This window comes from Chenopodium album, chromosome 20 (assembly GCF_948465745.1).
Source record: "Chenopodium album chromosome 20, dcCheAlbu1.1, whole genome shotgun sequence".
Lineage (NCBI taxonomy): Eukaryota > Viridiplantae > Streptophyta > Magnoliopsida > Caryophyllales > Amaranthaceae > Chenopodium > Chenopodium album.
Window position 1 is genome coordinate 35,773,732 of NC_137853.1, and position 19,467 is coordinate 35,793,198.

Consider the following 19,467-nt stretch of genomic DNA (forward strand, 5'->3'; position numbering starts at 1 on the left):
TAGCTTCCCTATCGTGCTTATAATGCAGTTGAGTTAATAGTTTACTCCCTCCATCCTTTTATTACATGCCTATATTCCTTTTTAGGATCATCAAATTTATGTGTCTGTTTCTATTTATCGATTGTACTTTCTTACAATATTATTCTCTTTTTGATGATTTGTCATCCTTTTTCTTTTTCTTTTTTGTACTTTCACATCGGGAAATCCTTGGACTCTAATTGTTAGAGTCATATAAAAGACTCTAACAAGGGCAAAAAGGTCAATCTAAAAAAACATTTATAAAAAACATAAAGGTAAAACAAAAAAAGAAAAAGCAAACAGAATCTGTGAAAAATGTCCTTCTCAATTTTTTGTTCAATTTAGAACAAAACTTAATTTCTCAAATAAAGAAATTCCGGCAAACTGAGTTCTTTTTTCTACTATTTTCACAAATGAAGTTCTCAACATGTGACAAATTTTGGCACCAAATCATGGCGAGAACATACCGTTAGGGATTTTCTTGCTCTATCTTTTGCTATTGATGGTATTTTTTATAATACCAACGAACTTCTTAATGGTATCCTTTTAGATACCAACCGCCCTTGATGAGTTGATGGTATTCTCCAATAAATTTTGATGGTATTCTACCTCCAACAATTTTTGATGGTATTGTTTCAGATACCCCTTGATGGTATTCTTTTAGATACCAATAGCCTTTGATGGTATTCTCCATCAATCCTTGATGGTATTCCTTTTTTCTATTTTGTCGTTGATTAAATTATTTTAGATATCAAGTACAATAAACTTTGATTTCGATTTGTTGGATAATACTTCCTCTGTTTTTTATTAGTTGACACCTTTCTATTATCACGCTTGCCAACACATATTTTTAACGATTAATATTTCTAATTATCAACATTGTAAAATCATAAAAAGTGGATATACATTGAGACGATTTGAACAAGATCCCATGCACATATATTTTATCGTATCCATAAATCACAAAAGCAAGTCAAAGTGTAGTGTGTGAATAGTGTAAATCTTAAACAGTGTCAACTAATAAAAAACGGAGGAAGTATAAATTAGGGAACTTGTTAATTCGTCAATACTCAGGGCCTGTTCTCTTACGTTGAAATTCATTTCAGTTCAGTTCAGTTCAGCTGAGTTCAGTTCAGTTCAGTTCAGCTCAATTCAATTCAGTTCAGTTCAGCTCAGCTCCTAATTTCCTTCTCTTATAAAATATTCATTTCAGTTCAGTTCAGTTCAATTCAGTTCAGCTGAGTTCAGTCCAGTTCAGTTCAGCTGAGTTCAGTTCAGTTCAGTCAGTCTAGTTGAGATTGAGTTCATTCGGGTTAGGTCCAAGATTCCCTCTTCTAATTTAACTTACAAGTAGGGTTGTACACCGATCCAAAACCGGACCGGACCTATTGGGACCAGGACCTCAACTAAAGAATTTTGAGGACCGGAGACCGGACCTGATTCAACAGGTGCAGTTTTGGGTCAGACCTGATGTTACAGATCCGGTCCGGGTTTGGACCTGAACGAACCTGTGTTGTGATTTTGGACCTGTATTTGGATCTGTTTATGGACCTGCTATGATGATTTTAGACATGTTGCATAATTTGGACTTGTTTTGATTTTTGAAAAATAAGCTTTTTTATTTTTTGAAAAAAAAAAAATTTACCGTGTTTAAGGTCCGAACCTGAAAACCCGATTTTAGACCTGATCCGGACCGTGACCTAAATCCTTGAATTTCAAGGACCGGGGTCGGACCTGAATCTACAGGTCCGGATCAGGTCCAATTTTGGTCGCTTTTCAGGTGCGATCTTGTTTATGTACACCGCTGCTTACAAGTATGTCACTTTGAAGTCATTATTACTCCCTCTTCTAATTTAATTCACAAGCCCACGGGCCGAGTCAGTGTTAAGCTATAGTCATATGGATCATGGACTAACTAATGGCCCAATTAGTCAGTACTCAGTAGCATGAACTATATGAAAATGACACCATTGAAAATCCCAAGTATAAATAAATTATCAATTAATTTATAATTACTTCCTATCAATTAAAAAAGGTTAATCTTAATTGAAAACAAAGTCTTTAAGCAAAGTCCAGCTGAGAAGCATCCTAAGTTAAACACTTGTCACATAACCAAATAACGTACAAATTTGCTTGCTACTCTACATGCGTATCAACCGTTGAATTATTCCCGTAAATGTAGATCTGATTGTAGTATGACTCACCAACTTATCTAATTTTGCATCAGTCGTAAACAACGGTCAAGGTTTCATAGGAATCCATCCAATCACCAAATCCAGTACTATAAAATTTTAAAACTTACCATTTCACATGTTACTGATGTTTGTTTGTTAGTCATACAGGAACCGAAGATGTTAAGCACTTAACCTGTCTTCTGTATAATGATATTAACCCGTTTTCAAACCCGGACGATGCAAGTTTAATTTAATTATTACAAAATACTCGTACTTATATACAGATTACAAAATATGAAGCATGAAGATTTGAAATTGCATTTATTAGAATCAATCAACATAATCCGGAAAATAGTCAACCAATTTTGTTCAAGTTAGTATGTGGATCAAATTGGTATAAATTCATTTCAAAAACCGCTCAAACAATTCAAATCATATCATTTCTACCAAGTTTATATTTAGAAACAGACCATCGTGTGACAATCAATAATACATGACTGTAATCAAATTAACGAGTTAAAATATTAAATATAGATTTGATTTTTTTTTATTTTATTTTATTTATATAGAAAAAACTTTCATAGCAGCAATTGATCACGGGTTGGATAGAATTCATGACGAGGTTAATTGGTTTTATTTTAAGCCAAAATCTCAATCCGCGTAGTCGCACACCGGGTTAAACCCGAATAACCTAATGAATGTTTCCATTTCTATTTAAACCTTTTGGTAAATTAAACCCATATTGTATAATTAGTTCATTTTTCTTTAACTCCAAGGAGAAAGTGTCACTCTCAGTTAACTTATAAAGAACAGAGAAACAGAGAGACGAGGAAAATCGAAATCATCTTCTTACACGGATTATCGCTTAAACATCATGCATAGATTTGCAGTTCGCAGAGAAATGAGGTCGATTGTTTCCAAAAAAACTGTTTCTTTGCTTGATTCTTGTAAATTTCCCAGGTAATTTTAATTTTTTTTAAGTATCAGTTGATCAATCTATTAATTTACTAGTACGAATTTTCTGTGAATTTTACAGAGAATTTTGGTCTTCTGGGTATGATTAATTATGAGTTAATGTATCTGGGTTTTTGAGGGTTTTGTGAAATGATGAGAATTTAGCTTGATCGAGTCATCTCAATATTTTGCTGTGTTTAATTATTGAATTTTATTTTGTGATTGTACTGTTTGATTGGTATTAATTTATGGCTTTATGATTTTTCTCGTTAATTCTGAGTTTGGTTTATAATTTTATTGATTATATAGTGATTTGCTTGGCTAATTAAATGAATTTTGAGAATTTTTGGCATTGATAATCACCTTAAGTGAGGAAACTCTTATAAACCTATAATTAGCTTGCGAAAGCTGTATGCGCCTTCAAGGAATTGGAGGGATTAGATATTTCTTCTAGGCAAGTAACATTGTTGTTTTCATAATAGTTTAATATTGATTGTTGAGAAAACAACCGGTTTAACACGATATAGTTATTGAGATACCAAGACGTGGCCAATTGATTTAGCTTGTTTAACACTTTAACTGAGGTAGTAAATCAATGTGCAAATACATATGAACAAATACGATCATATTTATGTCAAGAAGAAAGCAAGAGGAAGTGATGAACTTCATCATACAACACATACGAAGTATATCCTAAGAGACATGCATCTCTTTACTTAGTACTTACTCGTAATAAGAGAAGTGTTGGGACACCTTGTGAACAGTATACCGTAAAAGATGAACTTTCTGATCACTTATATACATGCCGTGCAAAGACTTCCAACGATTAGAATATCAGGGCAGCCATTGTTGGCATGACTAAGGTAATTGTAGCACGGAGTAGTTAAGTAGTTTGCACGTTAGAACAAGGTAATAAGAGACAAAGCTAGAATCAATAGAAATGCCACACAGTGTGAGTGCTGCTAAGGAGAAGTTGTTGGTACATACAAACCTCTTTTGCGTATTGCTGTTATTGTATCGTTGTACCTAACAAAGTTGGGCAGTGTGGCAGGTATTGGAAAGTACTGCTAAACATTAGTAGATAGCAATTGACAATTTATTTATATGCTTTCTTGGCTTGATCGTACATGTAAGATGTAGCTGTGTTTGGTTGATTAGAGATCAGGGAAGGAGTGCTTGCATATTAAATAATACCTAATCGTCATAGTATGAGGGAAGATCACCGGTGTGGTCTTTGAATCCCTCAGGCCAGCCTTCCCCACATGTGCAAAAGCAAAACTAAGGACGAGAAATACAAGCATTATGGGATTTCTTGTGCTTTATCAGCTCTACTTTTTTTTTTCTTTTTGCAATTGCATATTCAATAGCTTGTATTTTTACAACTATGAGAGACTCACTTTCTCCTAAACTCTCAAATTTCACAAAAATCCTTCTTGTGCAGGTATATGAGCTTGGCAGCTTTTCAAACTGTAGATGCAGACAAAGTATCCGGTTCAGAACCAGCTAAAGTGCTTAATTTGGGTATGTTTGAAAAAGTGTAGATATGAGGTTTTGTTAAAATATAAATTAACAATTGGGATATTTGCTGTCTTTTTTGTCTATTTAATTCAACTACAAAATATATCATTATGTCACCCTCCTTGCCTTGCTGCTGCTGACCATGTTTTCACAGGAGTTCTGTAATCTATAATTTGTCAACTAGTCTGATACTGGTGCTCTTAGGTTGTTTTGGAATGGCATTAGTAATTTTTGTTAAGCAGTCCATTCCTAAGAAAAACTTGCATATTCAATCTAAGTTGTTTTGATAATCTAATTGTTTGATCTTCAGTGGATGGAAAATGGTTCGAGTCTCCTTCCTGGAATACAATTGTGGATCCGTTGAACGGTGAACCATTTATCAAGGTTGCTGAGGTTGGTGAATCAAATATAAAGGTATGTCATGATGCTCTACTCTTTTCCTTCTAGTGATACTTAACAGACTTTTCATCTCCCCTTATTTCACCCATTCTCTAAAATCATTTCGGACACTAAACATGTACTCATCTGATGTTTATTTTTTTTCATGCTTACTGCTTATTCAGCCATTTGTAGATAGCTTATCCAGGTGCCCTAAACATGGTCTTCATAATCCCTTTAAGGACCCAGAAAGGTTTGTGCCTGTAATTCTCCTAATTGTTCCCCTTGTATGATTGTTGCATTATGCTCTCTCCACAGTTTCCTATGGACCGTGGTCTTCTTAATTATGAAATTGTCTTATGCCAAAGAGGCTGAATTTTCAGATATCTTCACTTAGGAGCCATATCAACTAAAGCAGCTGACAAGCTTTCTCAGCCTGAGGTATTCATTGGCTCATTCTTTATCTTCTTATTTTGCCTTTTTTGAACCAAAGCTGTTTGAAGTTACTTGCCTTTCTTTTTCCAGAAAAGTAATTAGTAACTTTATATGTGTTATATCCCAGATTTCAAAGTTCTTTGCTAGATTGGTTCAAAGGGTTTCTCCAAAGAGTTTTGAGCAGGCTATGGCTGAAGTATCTGTTACACAGAAATTTCTTGAGAATTTCTCTGGTGACCAGGTATCTGGAGAATTGCCTTAACAAAAACACTTTATTACTAGCATATTATTATTGAATGGTAAACCCATTTTTATGTTTTAGCTGGTTGCAAACTAGAGGCTGTGTCCTTGCAGTCAAAAGTGAAAAGTAGAAAGCATAACCTTTGATATCATGTGTTGTGGAGAAAAAAAAAAAAAAAAAAAAAAAAAAAAAAAAAAAAAAAAAACTTGTTATGGTACTTTCTTATCTTTTTCTATGATCTTGCAGTATATCCTTAATTATAATAGCAACTCATTTTTTTTTCAAATTTATATGTTATTGCTGATTATATTTATTTTGGTCAGGTTCGTTTTCTTGCAAGGTCATTTGCAATACCCGGGAATCATCTTGGTCAGCAAAGTCATGGTTTTCGCTGGCCTTATGGACCAGTATGTTACCATCTTCACTCATTCCCTTATTAATTTTGAGTTTTTTACACCAGTAGAATGCAGCATACTGAGTAGAATTAGAGAGAAAAAAAAAAAAAAAGAGTATTGTGATGATTGTAATATGTATACTTTGATTTGCCCATGAAGTTTTAGCATAATTTGCCACATTGTCTCCCTTTGAAAGTTTGATTGCATTTTTTTTGTTGTGCTTAACTCAATTGTAGCTGAAAATGTCAAAATCTGTTTTGACCATTATTTACAATGCCCACAAAATCAAGCTAATACCTTATAGACAGCATTTTTTAATGACGATTTATGATTTCAGGTGGCTATTATTACTCCCTTCAATTTCCCTCTAGAAATCCCAGTGCTACAGTTGATGGGTGCACTTTACATGGGAAACAAACCTCTTCTCAAAGTGGATAGCAAGGTATTTAGTAAAGGCATTTGTATTATTTTCATGAGCCTATGTTTGTGGTATAGATTTATTTTTATTTTTTTAATTTTTGGTGTGAGTTAATATTAAGCTTCATTCATATTGATAAGAGCTGGTGTGAATCAGTGTGATGTATGAAATATCTAGCCCTAATTTGGTGTGGGTTGGCAGGTTCACCCTTAATCCTTAATGCCGTCCCCTCTCATTCCCTGAAAGAAGAAAGAAAGAAAACTACATAGCAACTCTTCATTTATCTTGTAAAATATACAGTCTTTATTGATATCAGTATAAAGGTTATAGAGGGCCATACATGTCATTGTATCCTATTTTATCTTAGGCTATCATTCCGTTTTTTGTAATTACCCAATTTGACTTTTGCGGTATTAACGTACTTCACTTTGACCAATGTTGGTGATTTTTAAAAAAGAAAAGTAGTCATGCGGGATCTTATTGGAATCATTTTAACTTTTAGTTTCCAAATATCAACTGTTTATAATTATTACTTACTAATAGTAGAGATACTAATAGTCCTATTTTAGAGCCGCCTAGCATGAAAAGTCAAATTACGTAAATTGAAAAAAATAAAATAAAACGGAGGTAATGTATGGCTCTAGTATACCAATTTATCAATGGCCTCTGTTCTTAAAGTAAATGTATCAGATTCTAAGAGGTACTACAGCGCTTTATATGGCTCTAGTATACTATCTGTTTGCAAGCTGCTACAATAGAGTATACATTGTTGGGCAATTGACTTCACATAATGTCAAATCCTGTCTGTGTGATGCATTCTGTGCTAACCCTGTGATTGTATGTATACTTTCGTTTCTTCGTGCAACCTTTCTTTGAAAATAATTGGTTGACTTGTTACTTTATAACTAAAATAATTGGTTGGCTTTTCTTCTTAACAGTGAGAAGTATAGAAGGATCCATCGAGTCTTTTAGTTATTGTATGTATGATATGCATTTTGGGGCTAAGGCTTTGTTGGTTGATTGTTGGTGATGTATGATCTGTATTCATGCATAATAATTTATTCTATTTGCATAATAAAGTTCACATGCACAAAGAAGTGATTATATGTCCAAAGAGAGATACTAATAACTGAAGCCTGTTGTAACTTTTATTTTCTGACTTGCTTCTTAAATCTGTGATCATAAGTTCGGAACACAATTTTGACTCTTTTAATAATTTTTCTTTGTAGGTTAGCATTGTAATGGAACAAATGCTGCGCCTGCTTCACTTATGTGGGTTATCTACTGACGATGTTGACTTCATCAACTCTGATGGCAAGACGATGAACAAACTGCTGTTGGAGGTTTCATTCTAACATTCTTCAATGCTATTTCAAAGAATTTTAATTTTATTGCTTTTGGACAATCATTACAAAATTTGCTTTTGGAAACATCTGTATCGATAGTATACTTATATATTGCGTGAACCTCTTTCCGAGATAAGGGGGTTGTGCTCCCTTTTTAGAATCTTTGTACCTTTTACCTGTAATTAGTAACCAGAATACTATTCATATCATAAGACCTTGCTTAAAATTCTGTTTAATCTCCTGCTTTGAGATCCATTAATAATGCATATTGTCTTGGTGGAAGATTGGGTCATCACCAGGACTTCATGTACTTCCATTTAAATGAATTTGATTAAAGCAACTTAAACTTGTTTACAAACCAAATGTCATGTACAGGCAAACCCTCGTATGACCCTCTTCACTGGAAGCTCTAGGGTAGCAGAGAAATTAGCAGATGACCTGAAGGGCCGAGTTAAATTGGAGGATGCGGGATTTGATTGGAAAATCCTTGGCCCTGATGTTCAGGAGGTTTGCTTCTATCATACTCCATATGATCTCAACCATGATCTTGGTTTAGTAATTCTCATATCCACCCTTCTTGTTGGCAGGAGGAATATGTTGCCTGGGTTTGTGATCAAGACGCATATGCATGCAGTGGACAAAAGTGCTCTGCACAGTCCATCCTTTTCATGCATGAGGTAAACCCTATTGAATGTAATGGATATATTTTACAAGGAGTGATTTTCTGTAATTCCCCAGTGTAAAACCAATGTTACATGTATATTTATATGATCTTTTCTCTGATTTTCATTGCAGAACTGGTCAGCAAGTTCTCTTGTTTCCAAGTTGAAAGATCTTGCTGCTAGAAGGAAGCTAGAAAACCTGACTATTGGACCTGTTCTTACTGTAAGTTCCATTTGCATTAGAGATGCTGCAGCTCATGGCTTTTGTAGGATTTGGAATAATAAGAGTCAGTGGGGGATGAAAAAGATTATGTGTGTTTGTCAGGATTGAGAATAAGATTGGGGGGGGGGGGGGGGGGGGGGAAGTGGGGTGGGCTTCTGCTCTTTTTCATGTTCTAGGAGAAGGCTTAATTTTAACTTTTTTTTAAACCACATGTTTTATTTGTCTCATTCTCTAACACCCCTGTACTAAATAAAAGGAATGGAGTTTTTGAATTAGTTCCCACTCCAACAATAAAATAATCAGTCTCATCCCGCTTTCACATATTGATTGCCACAAGACTGTGAGGATCTGTGAGAATGTCTTTCACTGAGCTGTTCATTATGTCACTGAGTTCATCAGGCTAAATGTCATTTGGTTGGATAAACTGCTAAGTATCTTTACATTTGGTTTATTTTCTGAGAGATCATTGCAATCACTAGTAATGGATATTGATTGTGCTTCTTTATTTGTTTCCTACACAGTAAAAGTTCTTATTGAATAAACATTCAGCCAGTTATTTTCTATTATCCATGTCATTTTCATAGTGGAACATGGGATCTTCTTATGTTTTTTTCATTTATTCAATTATATCCTTTACCTCTTAAAGCACCCTCCTTTTATATGGAGAGGGGAGAGCTAGAGGATGTTCCCTTCTTTCCTCTGGATGTGTTTGTACTGTAAATGTGTATTACTTTAGTTTTATTGTGTGTATATCAGGCTTTTACCCTTTCTTGCAATTTCTTTTTGGTGATAACTTCTTGAGGAATTGATATCCGTAGTTGATGTTCTAGTTTGTTGATTTTAATCATCGCTCAGATATTAGAGAGCTAGAGACTACTTACCCTGTTACCCATGCACCTTGTCAGAAAAAATATATAGTCGATATGTTGTAGATAATTTTACCCCAGGAGTGACATGTATCTTTTCCAACATCTGTGAGGCATGCAATAACAATTCTGCAGCGATTTTGGTTTAATGCCTTTGATCTTATGCTTTAATCTTAATGATCTTGGTGTTATCACATAGGTTACAACCGAAGCAATGTTGGAGCATGTGGAAAAGTTGCTAAAAATACCAGGATCAAAGGTACTATTTGGTGGTGAGGCTTTAGAGAATCATAATATACCCTCAATATATGGTGCCATTAAGCCTACTGCTGTATATGTTCCCCTGGAAGAAATTTTGAAGGACACAAATTTTGAGCTTGTGACTAAAGAAATATTTGGACCGTTCCAAGTGAGTTTGGTTTATCTCTTCATTCATGCTTTCTTTGGTGTATATCTGCAAAGAGAACCTAATATTAGCATGTTAAATGGCAGTCCCTAAGAAAACTGTAATATATTGCTCATGGACTTTGGTATTTGCAGATTATCACGGACTATAAAGCGAACCAGCTTCCATTGGTGCTAGAAGCCTTGGAGAGGATGAATGCACATTTAACTGCTGCGGTGGTGTCAAATGATTTGTTATTCCTACAGGCAAGATTTGGAAAAAAAATTGCTTTCTATACTGTTTTTATACTGTTTTTTCTACTTTTCCTTTCACTGAACAGGGGACATGGGCCTTTTAAAAGACATCTCACTAATGTTTATGTGGTTTTTGTAATAAAAGATTCACTTATAACATGATTCACTTATAACATTAAAATAGCTTCATGGGTTAATCACTGATGTAAATGACACTGAATTCGTATAATTATGATACATGAAAGCCAAAGAATCTGATTAAATAATTTTGGAAATGAACAAGGGAAACAGAATTTGTTCATTGATCTTAGTCTTTTGTCGCAATATAATCAAAGAACGTAGGGAATTATGTAATCATACAAAATTCTGATTATGACACATATTGCGTGCAACTGAGTTAATTCGATCAATTGCAGAAAGTTATTGGGAATACAGTAAATGGAACCACTTATGCTGGCTTACGAGCAAGGACTACAGGAGCTCCACAAAATCATTGGTGAGCCCTATATCCTATCATCAATTATTATATTAATTATATATGGCTCATTGTAATTTCTTATTAATATTTCTCGACCTGAAATCCTCCAGGTTTGGACCTGCTGGAGATCCTAGGGGTGCAGGAATTGGAACTCCAGAAGCGATCAAGCTAGTGTGGTCTTGCCATAGAGAAATCATATACGATGTTGGTCCTGTACATTCCCAGTGGAAACTTCCACCATCTACCTGATGTTTCAATGCTTTTGCATGGTGGCAAGTTAGGAAATGGAGTTGAGTACATTAGCTTAGTTATTGGAGACAGTGGTTTCAAATAAAAACTGTCATTTTTACTGCGACCAGAATTACATAATCTTAAATAAATTTACGCTCTTTTTGTGTCTTAATGATCTTGTCAATGTTAACTCCATCTCATTATAGCAATTTTATATTAAACGATTAGTGAGTATAATGCTCAAGACGAGGTTTAGTGTCTTTTTAATGGACTAAGGGCCTGTTCTATACAACTTAATTTCAGTTCAGTTTCTAATTTCCTTCTCTCATAAACAATTCAGTTTAGCTTTGTTCAGCTCAGTTCAGTAAATGAGAACAGGCCTTAAGTAGATGCTGCCATGCTGGTAGCAAAAAGTTGTGATCTCATCTTGAATCAGTGGCAATACAGTGCCCCAAAGGCCCAAACAAACAAATATATCCGCATAATTTGTCTGTCTCCTGATTTTTGTTTATGCAGAAATATGCAACTATGCAAGCATTCAAGAAATATTGGTAAACTGTTTCAACTATGTTATGTACTCGATCTTGGGTATGTATGTCTAATATGGGTACGTATTCAAGTGTCTAACTTGACAATTTTGTTAAAAAATTATGATCTTAAACTAAAATGAATTGTCCAATAATCATACTTATGTCTAAGTGTCGAGAGTTCAACATAAGTATTTGAGGTAAAGTGAAGAGTGTACAAATAATGGTCATCTTACTATGTTGAAAGTAGTATTATATCTCAATAATTAAGGCTCAAGGTAACACCTTTCCATCTTTGTGGTGTTGCTAGATCTAGAAAAAGTGAAAAACTGATTCTAGTCGTGTTGCTTGACCATACTCAAACCATAACCAAAATTAACCCTACTTGAAAATAATGTGTTGAGAGATTGATCTATCTAATTAGCTAATTAACAACCTGAAAGTTACTTGACTCAAGTTTTCATAAACTAAACAATCCTTAATTAATTTGACCCGATCTGAATGCACTCGGCCATTTTGCCAGTACCCTTGATGAACAATCCAATTGCCATTCCTAAGTCTCAATCACCAGCCTAGAAGGTTTTGAATCAGTAAAAAGGTTAAAAGTTCATATATTGAATAATCGACAAGACTACGATTTGACATAATAACATATGTATTTTCGTAACTGATTTAGTTCAATGTGTGAAAGCCAAATTACTCCTAATCAAAACATGAGCTTCTTCCATGTTCAACAACTTGAATCAGTCTTTTACCTCCAAGTCACAACCACTACAACTTACCATATTGAAATTAAGAGAAAAACTATATTTCATTTTTCTTCGTAAACATCATTTGTTAATAGTTTTGCATGTCCTTGACAAAGTCGCATGTTAATAGCCTATATAAACACCTTAATCTTATTCTTCATACACAAAAAAAAAAAAAAAAAAAAGTACAAAACACTATCACAAATCCACACTCATGGCTGCCTTACTCTGCATTGTAGTTTTCTTGCTTGCTCCTTTTGTCTCCCACGCTGCTGATCCTGATCCCTTATTGGACTTCTGCGTAGCAGAACTCAGCTCCTCTCCCTCGTTTTCCAGTTTCCCTTGCAAGCCAGCCTCAAATGTGACCTCTGAAGACTTCTTCTTTGATGGGTTGATGAAGGAGGGCAATACTTCTAACATTTTTGGATCGAAGGTCACACCAGGGAACGTGCTCACATTCCCAGCCCTAAACATGCTTGGACTTTCAATGAACCGGGTTGACCTTGCACCTAATGGGATGAACCCACCCCACTCCCACCCACGATCAAGCGAGAGTGGAGTGGTGATCACAGGGAAAGTTCTAGTTGGTTTCGTGACCACAGGGAACGTGTACTACTCGAAGGTGTTGGTTCCAGGGCAGATGTTTGCGATTCCCAGAGGATTAGTTCATTTTCAGAAGAATGTGGGAGATAAGAAAGCAGAAATTATAACAGCTTTCAACAGCCAGAATCCTGGTACAGTGGTAATATCCACAACTCTATTTGGCACCCAACCTTCAATTCCAGATCATGTTCTATCCCAAACTTTCCAAGTAGATTCAAGCGTTGTCCACAGTATAGAATCCAAATTTGGATAATAAATTTAGTATGATCATGTCAAACAAAAAAAACATACTACTCGTATGAAGATTCACTTTATTTAATTATTTATTTTTACGATATTATGAGAATAAGGATCAGTGTTTAATGCGATTGAATTATAATCAATACAATAAATGATGTAGTTTTCGAGTTATTCCCCTGCTTATTGGCAAGAGATGTCAAACATATCTTTATTTTTTATGCAAACTTTTGAGGATATGAAGCAAGTCTTAGTAGGTCATATCAGAATAGTTGAATGTGAGAACATCTGACAACTGCCAAAGAAATATGTCACCCATTACATAAGAAGAAAGGCAGTTTAAGTCTTTAATACAGTACAAGACTTAGCCTTTTAAAGTTTAATTTAGTAGTAACTCCAATGCACACAATTTAGTAGACTATATTTCAGAGTATGAGAGTAAAGGCATTATAACCCATTAAGGTTTGCTCAACATAACTGTATTGATTAGACATTTATTCAACACTTTTAGCAACCCTAGGACACTTCAGTCTTAGTTACTAGCTAAAGGGTCATACAATTAAACAGTCGAACGGAGTTCCTTGACTATATGAAATAAACAAGACAACAGACAAATACAGAGTATGTTGTTTCTTTATCAACCAAGCGCAGGCATGATACATTAGCTTCCTGAGATAAATTTCGTTCTATTTAAAACTAGAGTTGCACTGAGTTAATACTTACACTTTAATAAGGTTATACAGTACTAGGGTGAAAATCAGCTATAAAGTGAGGTCAAAATTGATTTCATGGTTCACCGTGAAACTTAATTCAGTAACATCTTCACGTTTGGTATCTACTAGGGTGATAGTACATGTCATATGTGAAAATGCCTGTATTTTCTAATGAGGGCTAAGGGGGAGAAAAGAAGAGAAAGGCACCAGTTCTAAACAGCTCGGCTTCTGTACAGGAGAAGGATGTGGCTGAAAGCCCTCATTATAAAACCAATCATCAAATCCCTTCAGTGAGTGCAAAGATCCGGCCAGCAAAAGCTGATGGCAATCTCGAAATGGCTTCTTCGATTTCCTGCAAAAGCTGCATAATTAATAGCTGGATTTTGGCATCTAAATAGATTTACCGACAATGCTTACAGTAAGTGATACTACACAATATTGGCAGAACAGTAACATAGCAGTAGGATTCGATTTAAGGGGTCAGAAGATGTAACTACTTTGCAATTTTAGGTACAGAATTAAGCATCACTGTTATAAATGGAGCAAATGCAATGTAAAATAAATGGCCAAGCAAAGGCGAAACTGAGGTACTCTGTAACATTCAATGTGAGAACACAAATCACAATCAGGCTGAGAAATTTAACTGTATAAGATGACTTTTGTTTTGGTGGGTATGTGTAGAGACCACAAGGCAACAAAATATACACACTAAGCTTAAAAAATGCAGCAAAAAATCTGAATCTAGGTGCTTTTTTCAATGCAACTAGTTAATTTTTGCTCCTGAGTGAAGATCCAAATATTTTATCCCTCCATATCTCCATCTTTGGAGGCATCGAGTTCAGCTCTTCTCCTGTTATGGACAGGACCAGATTTTTCGTCCAAACACATGCCATTTGTTATATAGCAAGAACCCCCCCACCCACCAAGTTCCTCTAGTATTGCCAAGCCAGAAACATGACAATATTTTAACTCAAATGCCCTAGATATAAGGAAGGACATAAAAAGATTATCCTTGGGATTCTTCAGCACAAATAGCACAGCATAATTGGTTTACACAAAAACAATATTTCTGACCAAATATAATCTTCTATGCCAGAAAGCCCAGCAATATTCTGACGAGAATCATTATTCTGACGAAATATAACTTCTATGCACAGAAATCCAAGCAATAAAAAATACACACAATACTCATCAATCTTGCACTCCAACTATCCACACCGCCACCTTGATCCTTCAACTCTAAGAAAACCTATGGGGTATAAGCCATTTCAATCTAAAAATTACCTTTAGTTCTGCAAGGTAAGCACAAGCTGCACAACCATCAACAAACACTATTAACAAACTCATCTCCTGATTGAAGCAACTAATTTCACTACCAGAAAATCAGGAATCCCCCCACTTCATCTCAACCTTGCTCACCATCCTATTTGAATTTGTGAATTTGGGAAAGGATAGATTGGTATACCCAATCACTTAAAGATCGATATTATGAAATTAGCTTCAAAACTGAAGCCAACTTCAGGAGTTTGCATAAATTGGACATCTAAAAAATACCTTCACATTAATGCTACTCTACAAATCATTTCTATTTAGCTTAATTAGCTGCTGTCAGAATATAATAATGCAAGGCATCAAAATTCAGATGTTTATGATAGCTACACCTTGCATATGTTCATGAGAACCTGAGGGCATAAAGTAATAAGTAAAGGGCAGATATAACCAGGAGTGGATTTGCTACGCGAAGAACGATAGAAACCACAACTGTTAGAAGATAGAACACTACTTAAGGCTAGAAAACAAAGAAGAATTGACAGACAGCAAAAGATCTAAATATCCAAGTCATCTCCTATCAGTGACATGCACTTATTCTAGTGAAAATAGTTTCACTCCATATGTACAAACAATAAATCTCAAAGAACAAACAATTCCACAGCCACTAGAAAAAGGAAACAAGGCTGGATTTTTAAATCTCTTACCTCTACGTAGTATCTTGCAGAAAAGTGGATCAGAAGAATTGCCTTATTCTGAAACTTTTCAGCATACTTTACAACCTGCATGATGGTTAAACCGTTAAACAAATGAAATCAATGAGAAAATGCAGCATCATTATGCAAACATCAGATACAAAGGGATGAAAAAGAACCTCATCCAGATGTGTATGTCCATAATCTCTTGCATGCACCACGTCAACTGCTTTGTCTAAGAAGGTGCACTGCATGACAGCATTAAAGACAAAACATGCCTATTTAACCATTTGAATCTCAGGGGGAAAAAAAACCAGCTATTACTCTCCTAAGAAGCTACTAAGTGGAGAGAAAAATTGAGAACGAAACAGCAGTTGATAGAGGATTCAAGCAACCTTAGACATACAAGTACCAGAAGGTCCGAAACCCACAGACGTCCCTGCCATAATGGGTTTGGGGATTTGTGCCTTGAGAAAGGATAAGATGAATATAGCTCTAAACCCACAAATAGAGGCTGCCTCTAGAATTAACATTGAAGTTGTGGTGAGCAAAATCCAGCACTATTAATAAGCTTATGCTATGCACATCCAGCAAACTCACAGAGCAAAAATCCAAACTCAACTCTCTCTAAACACAAAACATTTGTGGGGAGGAGGGCATTTTTGGTTTTTAAGTAATTACTGAAAAAAGGAAGAGGTTGTGCCATTTCCAAAACTGTTGACTTTCAAGTTCCAACTGTAAGTGATCCCCTACTAAATCTCTTCAAGTCTTCAGCTAAGGACAACAAACAAAGAAAACTCAAGAACCCTTGCTATATTTCCCCAATACCAATTCAAAAGTGTTTATCCAAGAGTTCTAAGACTAAAAGTATTCCTTCTCCCTGTAAAACTTGTGATAAGAGCATGATACGCAAGAGAGAATTTATAAACACAGGTCACATGGATCTTACATCACAATTCACCAACACAAACATCATATACATCCGTTTTGCAGATCAAACAACCAGAAATTTAACAAACAAATCAACAAAGAAGGCAGAAGCTCAAATAAATTAAACTTATCAAGAAACATCATTGATTGAACAAATAAAAGTCAATAAATAAATCTGAAAAATCAACTGCTCATAAAGTGAGTTACCTCCATCACAAGAATCTTTGCCCTCAACACATCAACATTAGCTGGATCAACAATGAAGTCAGCTGTTGTGTCTCCAGTAAATGCTATCTCAGGTGACGTAGTTGTTGTGGTAATCTGCCAATGTAAAACCAATCCATCAGACAGATATATGCAGAAGGCAGCAGAACCAAAATGCTGACCAGTGATCACTTAGGCATTTGCATAGCTTATGTAACTATTCTAGCTTTACAGGGTTGGTATTGGGGGGAAGGGGGAGGGGGGATGCAATAACAGCCTACTCCTAAGACTTTGAAAGGACATCACATCACAAGAAGGCGTCAAATTATAGCTTCAGTTGCAGCTGAGACGGCATGTGTAGAATTGATCGAATTAAGGACTAAGAAAAAGAGCCACAAGTAAATAAGCAGTCAACAAATACAAATTTGTACTTCAGAATGTTATGGTATTTGTCTGGCAATTACAAACTACATCCACCCTGACATATAACTAAATGGTTACATGGACTCAATAGATGGATACATCTAAAGTAAGAAAACATTTCTAAAATAGATACAGAGTATATCATTTATCCCTTACATTCCAAAATTCTCTTCTTATCATATATTCTGACTAATTACAGATATAAACCGAGAACACGAATGTACAGTCTCATGATTGAATAAACATACTTTTTAGTCTACGGCTCTACCCTATCACCGTATATGCAACAATTTTCAGTTGATGATACAGCTACCAAACATACCTCCACACCTTTATCCTTCAAAGCCTTGATCTCATTTCCAGGAAGACCAAGGTAATCCTGCTTAAGCTTGTGCTTAACTGAATAAATTACATATCCCTGCAACATATTATATGTGTGAACAAAGTATACGTGGTTTTAAGCTCAAGGATGTCTTTGATCCACACAGATGAGATCTTAAAAAGAAATATAACTAAGAAGTAATTGGTACCTGACTGGGAATGACATGATATGTCTTAAATGCTTTAACTTTGAGATCCCTCCTAATATAGAATTCTTCTCCTGAAAATTATAAAAATAAAAAGTTAAAGCACAGTAATTAAGTAAAAACTGTTGGCATGATCATTGAAGAGATTAAGCTTGGAGGGAGCTGTATACAATGAAAATGTGGATATAATACGGACATTACCCACGTCTAGACCAACTAAATTATTCTTCAGCTCAGATTGGTCCATTGCTCTATGTACATCAAAAAGCCTTTCCACATCCTCTTTGATAGCTTTAGGCACAAAAATTGTAGGAGGTTTCATAGAGAACAGTCCACGAGTCGCAACATACATTGGTAATCCTCCCTGATATCATGTTATGTGTATCACATTACACAGTACACTTATTATTTAGGAGATGGACACAACTCATAAAATACTCCATAGTCTGTTAGAAAAGGCATATGTCAAAAAAAAAAAAAAAAAAAAAAAGGAATATTATTTACAAAATTCAGCTCTTATGAAAGTTCAGAATTCACAGTATCAGCAACAAAACTATCCGTTAATTTGTTTACTTTAACAACAGATGATTGAAGAGACAATGTGTTCCATTTGTTATACAATTACTTGAATGACCGAGGCACGGCAAAGGGAGTAATATACATCCTAAAAACAGAACATAGTAATTCAGTAAACATTTTTTTTCAAAAAAACCTCCAAAAACAACCACCAATTCAAAAAACACTGTTAGTCAATCCACAAATTTCAATCTCAAACAGTTCCCATTGCAGTGATTATACATATCAAAATTATACATAACCCAGAAAATACTCCAAAAACCCACATTAAGATCATTGGAAAACTCAGAAAAAACTCAACAGAAAATAACCCCAAATCAAACTAATTTAAAAACAAGGAAACCCATAAAATACTATTAAAAAATAAATACCCAAATCAAGATTATGGCTTTAACTCAGACAAAATTAACCAAAAATCAAAATTTTCAAAAACCCAAAAAACCCATGAAATACAACAAAATAAAGATTAAAAAGAGAGCAGAAGAAAGCACATACAATGTGGTCCATATGACCATGGGAGATAAAAAGGAAGTCTTGAGAAATGGCGTGTTGAGGGCACCTTCCGATATCGAAAGCGAGGTTGAGAGAAGGGACGATTATGCATGTTTCTTGACCAGCAATTGATAAACCCTCAATTTGATAGCCTTGTATATTTATTCCTCTCTTCTTCTTCTTCCTTGTTGCTGAATTTGATTCCCAGTTCGACTCGTCATTCTTCGGCTCCATTGACATTTTTGATGTACTATTGCAGTTTTTGACTAATGCCGACCACATCTGCCAACAAACTCATGGTTTTTTTTTAAAGGTTTTTCTGCACAGTAACCTTTTTTTTTTTTTTTCACTTTTCTACGTTGTGCTTTAACATATACGACTTTCTACACGGTAACCCCAATATACTTTTTGTTTCCATACGGTAACCTTGCCGTTATCCTGCCGTTAAAAAATTCCGTTAGTAGGGCCTACCCTCCATTTATTAATATTATTTTTATCGAATTGGTATTCCGTCAAAGGTTTCGGGGGCTATTTTGGTTTTGAGGG

The 19,467-nt window shown here is 35.0% G+C and overlaps 2 protein-coding genes and 1 pseudogene across 2 annotated transcripts; 2 read left to right on the forward strand and 1 right to left on the reverse strand.

The window, feature by feature from the left end:
* Positions 1-2,961: 2,961 nt before the first annotated feature.
* Positions 2,962-11,196, forward strand: LOC145597675 (putative aldehyde dehydrogenase). The gene is made up of 16 exons (XM_081653897.1): positions 2,962-3,152; positions 4,588-4,667; positions 4,975-5,078; positions 5,228-5,295; positions 5,426-5,483; positions 5,605-5,718; positions 6,042-6,125; positions 6,451-6,555; positions 7,761-7,874; positions 8,253-8,384; positions 8,465-8,554; positions 8,673-8,762; positions 9,828-10,037; positions 10,169-10,279; positions 10,684-10,763; positions 10,856-11,196. The coding sequence occupies exons 1-16, from the start codon at positions 3,067-3,069 to the stop codon at positions 10,992-10,994; spliced, it is 1,665 nt and encodes a 554-aa protein (XP_081510023.1). The 5' UTR covers positions 2,962-3,066; the 3' UTR covers positions 10,995-11,196.
* A 1,157-nt stretch (positions 11,197-12,353) lies between these two features.
* On the forward strand, positions 12,354-13,108 carry LOC145599363 (germin-like protein subfamily T member 2 pseudogene; annotated as a pseudogene).
* A 455-nt stretch (positions 13,109-13,563) lies between these two features.
* LOC145598656 (tRNase Z TRZ1-like) lies at positions 13,564-19,190 on the reverse strand. The gene is made up of 8 exons (XM_081655037.1): positions 18,925-19,190; positions 18,055-18,217; positions 17,857-17,927; positions 17,649-17,744; positions 16,907-17,020; positions 15,949-16,017; positions 15,782-15,856; positions 13,564-14,157 (listed from the first exon to the last, which is right to left on the reverse strand). The coding sequence occupies exons 1-8, from the start codon at positions 19,159-19,161 to the stop codon at positions 14,083-14,085; spliced, it is 900 nt and encodes a 299-aa protein (XP_081511163.1). The 5' UTR covers positions 19,162-19,190; the 3' UTR covers positions 13,564-14,082.
* Positions 19,191-19,467: the final 277 nt, after the last annotated feature.

What these genes read in the sequence shown, in the direction of transcription:
- LOC145597675 (XM_081653897.1), top strand. Translation starts at nt 3,067, where the DNA reads ATGCATAGATTTGCAGTTCGCAGAGAAATGAGGTCGATTGTTTCCAAA. An exon ending in AGCTAAAGTGCTTAATTTGG is followed by an intron (nt 4,668 to 4,974) that starts GTATGTTTGAAA and finishes TTTGATCTTCAG; the next exon opens with TGGATGGAAAATGGTTCGAG. An exon ending in TGAACAAACTGCTGTTGGAG is followed by an intron (nt 7,875 to 8,252) that starts GTTTCATTCTAA and finishes TGTCATGTACAG; the next exon opens with GCAAACCCTCGTATGACCCT.
- LOC145598656 (XM_081655037.1), bottom strand. Translation starts at nt 19,161, where the DNA reads ATGTCAATGGAGCCGAAGAATGACGAGTCGAACTGGGAATCAAATTCA. An exon ending in CAAAGATTCTTGTGATGGAG is followed by an intron (nt 16,018 to 16,906) that starts GTAACTCACTTT and finishes GCTGTCATGCAG; the next exon opens with TGCACCTTCTTAGACAAAGC. An exon ending in CTGCAAGATACTACGTAGAG is followed by an intron (nt 14,158 to 15,781) that starts GTAAGAGATTTA and finishes CAGCTTTTGCAG; the next exon opens with GAAATCGAAGAAGCCATTTC.